Here is a 3,646-nt window from a genome sequence, read left to right as displayed (position 1 = left end):
GATTTTGTCCAAGGTACATTCATACCACTTTGAAAGAATGTAATTTTTTCAGACCTTAATACTAATTTTTTGTCTGATATTAATTATAAGACCAAGGTACAATACTCTCCCCATCTATGAAGTACACAAATCAAATTAATAAAATAATCAACTCACCAAGTTTGATTCAGTCTGCATATTTAGATCAACATTTTTTCTTAAAAAACTGTCGGCATATGAGAACCATTGTAATTTAGGCTTATATATATCACTTGTCCCAGATCCTGTTCTCATAGATTTGTTTATTTTCGCAACTTCCTGGTTGTACGTACCACGAATACTCCTAATTTTCGCATGAAGTTCTTTGATGTTGGCAAGACCTGATATGGGTAACAATTGTTCTTCGGCTGCATCTCTTTTTAATCGGTTATGAAAATCTGGTATGGTCTTATTCCACAAACATGGATGTTCTTCATAGCTTTTAAGAAATTCTATAGTGTCAAATAGCTTAGAGGACATGACTATTCACTATAATTTATGATATTTAAAATTTAAAATTTAAAATTAACCGATTACACTCTAGTAGACACGTGCTATAACACTATGATAACGCAATAGATAACACTATGACAGTATGACAGTTTAAATGAACAGTGTTTCCACGATAACAGTCTACGATAGCTGCTGTCATGCAAGCGCGATAGTAATGCCAACTATCTAGCTCAGCAGATAGTGTGACAGTACTATCATAGTGTCATGACAGTTACTACCAAATAATTTACACCATGACAGTTCCTTGCCAGTGACTGTCGTGACTGCGACTATCAAGGTTTACTGCCGCCATGTAAATGAGCCTTTATAATATACGTACTAGACAGTTTTACCTATTTAGTGTTTATACCTTTTAGGTTATCCTTGTAAACCATATCTTTTCACTCCACTTCTAAATCATATTACCAATTCAGAAAAAAACTACAACAAAGCACAAATTAAAACAAGGAATATTATAGAACGAGTTTTCGGTGTGTGGAAAAGAAAATTTCCTTGCTTAAGGAGAGGTCTAGCCAACTCCACACTGACGGCGGTTTCAATTATTGTAGCTTGTGCTGTTTTATACAACATAATTTTAAAATTAAGATTACTTAATATCAGGGCTTGTAAACGTTATAATAACGTTATGATTATAACGTTATATTTAATAAAAAACTATTGAAATTTGTAAACGTAATTATAACGAAAATCGATAAACATAAATAAATACATAACACAAAACAAAACGTAACGTTTAACAAAATATATGATTATATCATTAAACAAAACATAACGCAAAACGGTATATATTGTATTCCATTAAACGAAATAATTAATTTCCAATTGCTTAATAATACTTGGTATTATTCAATTATTTATTCGATCCAAGAATTAATTTATCCCGTATCCAGCTATCCGGCAGATCCCGTATTAGATTTATTTTAAAATTTATAGAGTATTATAGAATATTTATTACATAGCTATATAGTGATACTCTGATAATATTGTACTGTACTATCTGTACTACGAGTCGGAATTTAGACCATTCAAGTTATTCAACTATTGTGTTCGGTGATCAGTTTGCTCAGATTTGTTCAGTCTTCAGTGTTTGTGTAATTGTTGTCAAATGTTTAATATTTATATTTTACACTAATATACTAATAGTTTTAAAGTGCATTCGTATAAAATAAATGTTGACAAAGTATGTCAAAACAATCAGAGTAAAATATGTTTGAAACATAGATTCCTGCTTAAATGATATTCTCAAGCACAATATTGTAAAACTTACTAAATAATTTTAACATTTAAAAACCTAATAATACATTCAAAATTTCAAAATAATGATCATGATTTTTTTTTATATTTATTATTTTATAATAAAGTCCTTAGAGCTTAGGCAATTTATTAATTCAATAATACATTATTATTTAGAACTTAAGATTAATTATCATCATACTGTTTTATCATTTATTTTGTTTCCATTTCTTTACGAACTATGTATATTGTAATTTAATCTGTATCACTGTACTCTATATTTTGTAAATAATATGTAATTGGGTTATCTAACCCATTTAATTAGCCCTTCAATGCGTGTTGTTGCATATTTGCAACAATATTTTTTTCGTTTATATTATGGCTATATATTATATATGTGGAGCACTCTACTGGATTAAATAATATCTATTTTTTTATTTCAATAACAGTAGCATGCTTATTTTATCGAGTAAACACAGTTTCAAAATAATATTATTGATAATAACGTGATAAACAAAATCGTTGATAATCCCGAAATAAACGATTTTTTTTTTAAAATGTTTTTCATTACATTTAAGTAGTAAAAAAAATTCTATTCACAGTAAGTAACTATGTATTTTATTATTTTAATAATTTTATTAACTGGCTAAACGGTATTATTGATATATTGATCAATATTAGATTGTTGCATTTATGCAACATTGCGCGTAAGTGTATAATATTTCTTATTTATTTTATTTTATAACAGGATGTGTTACAACTTTTTATATTGAAAAAATTAATAATTCAGACAACATGAATGAGGAAGAAATAGGTGTATTACTCGCAAACTGGGACGTTAGTGAAGATGAGCTCGAGAATTCAGATGATGAAAATCTTATTGAAGACGAAAATCTTGTTGATGATAATGAAAATTATTTAGACATTGAAAACCTTCCAGTAGAGTTTGTAACTGATGAAGGTAATCAATATTTTATAATTCCTGAAACTGCACAAACACCTCCAGTAAATCAGTCTCCTAGTCCAGTAAGGCAAATTCGTCCTCAAGTAAACGAAACTCGTCCTCGAGCAAGTCAATCCCGTATTCCAGTTAGACAAACACCTCGTCCAGTGGATATCAAAAATATGAAGTGGAAAAAAGGAAGTTTGATATTTTATGAAAATACAAGACCACATACTAATGTACCTCTACCTGACAATATTTCTCAATTATCTACTCCTTTACAATTTTTTTCTCTATTTTTTACTGACGAATTATAGAGACCGTGCAGTCGTACACCTAGCGCTCCCCGTAGTCAATGTGATTACTTTTACCGGGAAACAAATCAAGCGCATTGCGCATAACGTATTGTGATGTACATAAATACATTTAATGTTTAATGCATCGTATTATTTGTTATACTACAATAATATTACATTTTACATGTTTCCATTGTGATTTATAAATATTTTGATAGATACCTATATAATTCATTAAATTATAATATATGTTAATAACTGATAAATCGAAAATCGAATTAATTTATGCTTTACGTAGGTAGGACGTATTGTACGTAATGGCTAACTAAACTAAACTATTTTTCACATAGGTATTTTGATTTTCCTTATAATCAAATATGAATAAAAAATCTAATAACAATTGTTGTGTGGTGAATTGCAATAATACGTACAAAAATAGTACAAATATCAAATTTTATAATTTTCCAAATCGGGTACACGAGAAAAAAACTAAAGAAATTTGGATTAAAGCAGTTAACAGAGTCGAGTAAGTAAATGAAAAAATTAGAATAATGCCTACCTATATTATAATAGGTACCTATACTATTTAAAATAAAAATGTATAAAATGTTAATAATGTTATACATTTATAGTCATATTGATG

The 3,646-nt window shown here is 28.3% G+C and overlaps 2 protein-coding genes across 2 annotated transcripts in view; both read right to left on the bottom strand.

The window, feature by feature from the left end:
* LOC100575066 (peroxidase) overlaps positions 1-3,646 on the bottom strand; it is a 14,916-nt gene that overhangs the window by 826 nt on the left and 10,444 nt on the right. The gene's annotated exons all lie outside the window — the stretch shown is intronic.
* On the bottom strand, positions 7-551 carry LOC115033680. The gene has a single exon (XM_029486820.1). The coding sequence runs from the start codon at positions 496-498 to the stop codon at positions 148-150; it is 351 nt and encodes a 116-aa protein (XP_029342680.1). The 5' UTR covers positions 499-551; the 3' UTR covers positions 7-147.

Source organism: Acyrthosiphon pisum, chromosome A1 (assembly GCF_005508785.2).
Source record: "Acyrthosiphon pisum isolate AL4f chromosome A1, pea_aphid_22Mar2018_4r6ur, whole genome shotgun sequence".
NCBI lineage: Eukaryota > Metazoa > Arthropoda > Insecta > Hemiptera > Aphididae > Acyrthosiphon > Acyrthosiphon pisum.
This window is presented reverse-complemented; position numbering and strand designations above follow the sequence as displayed.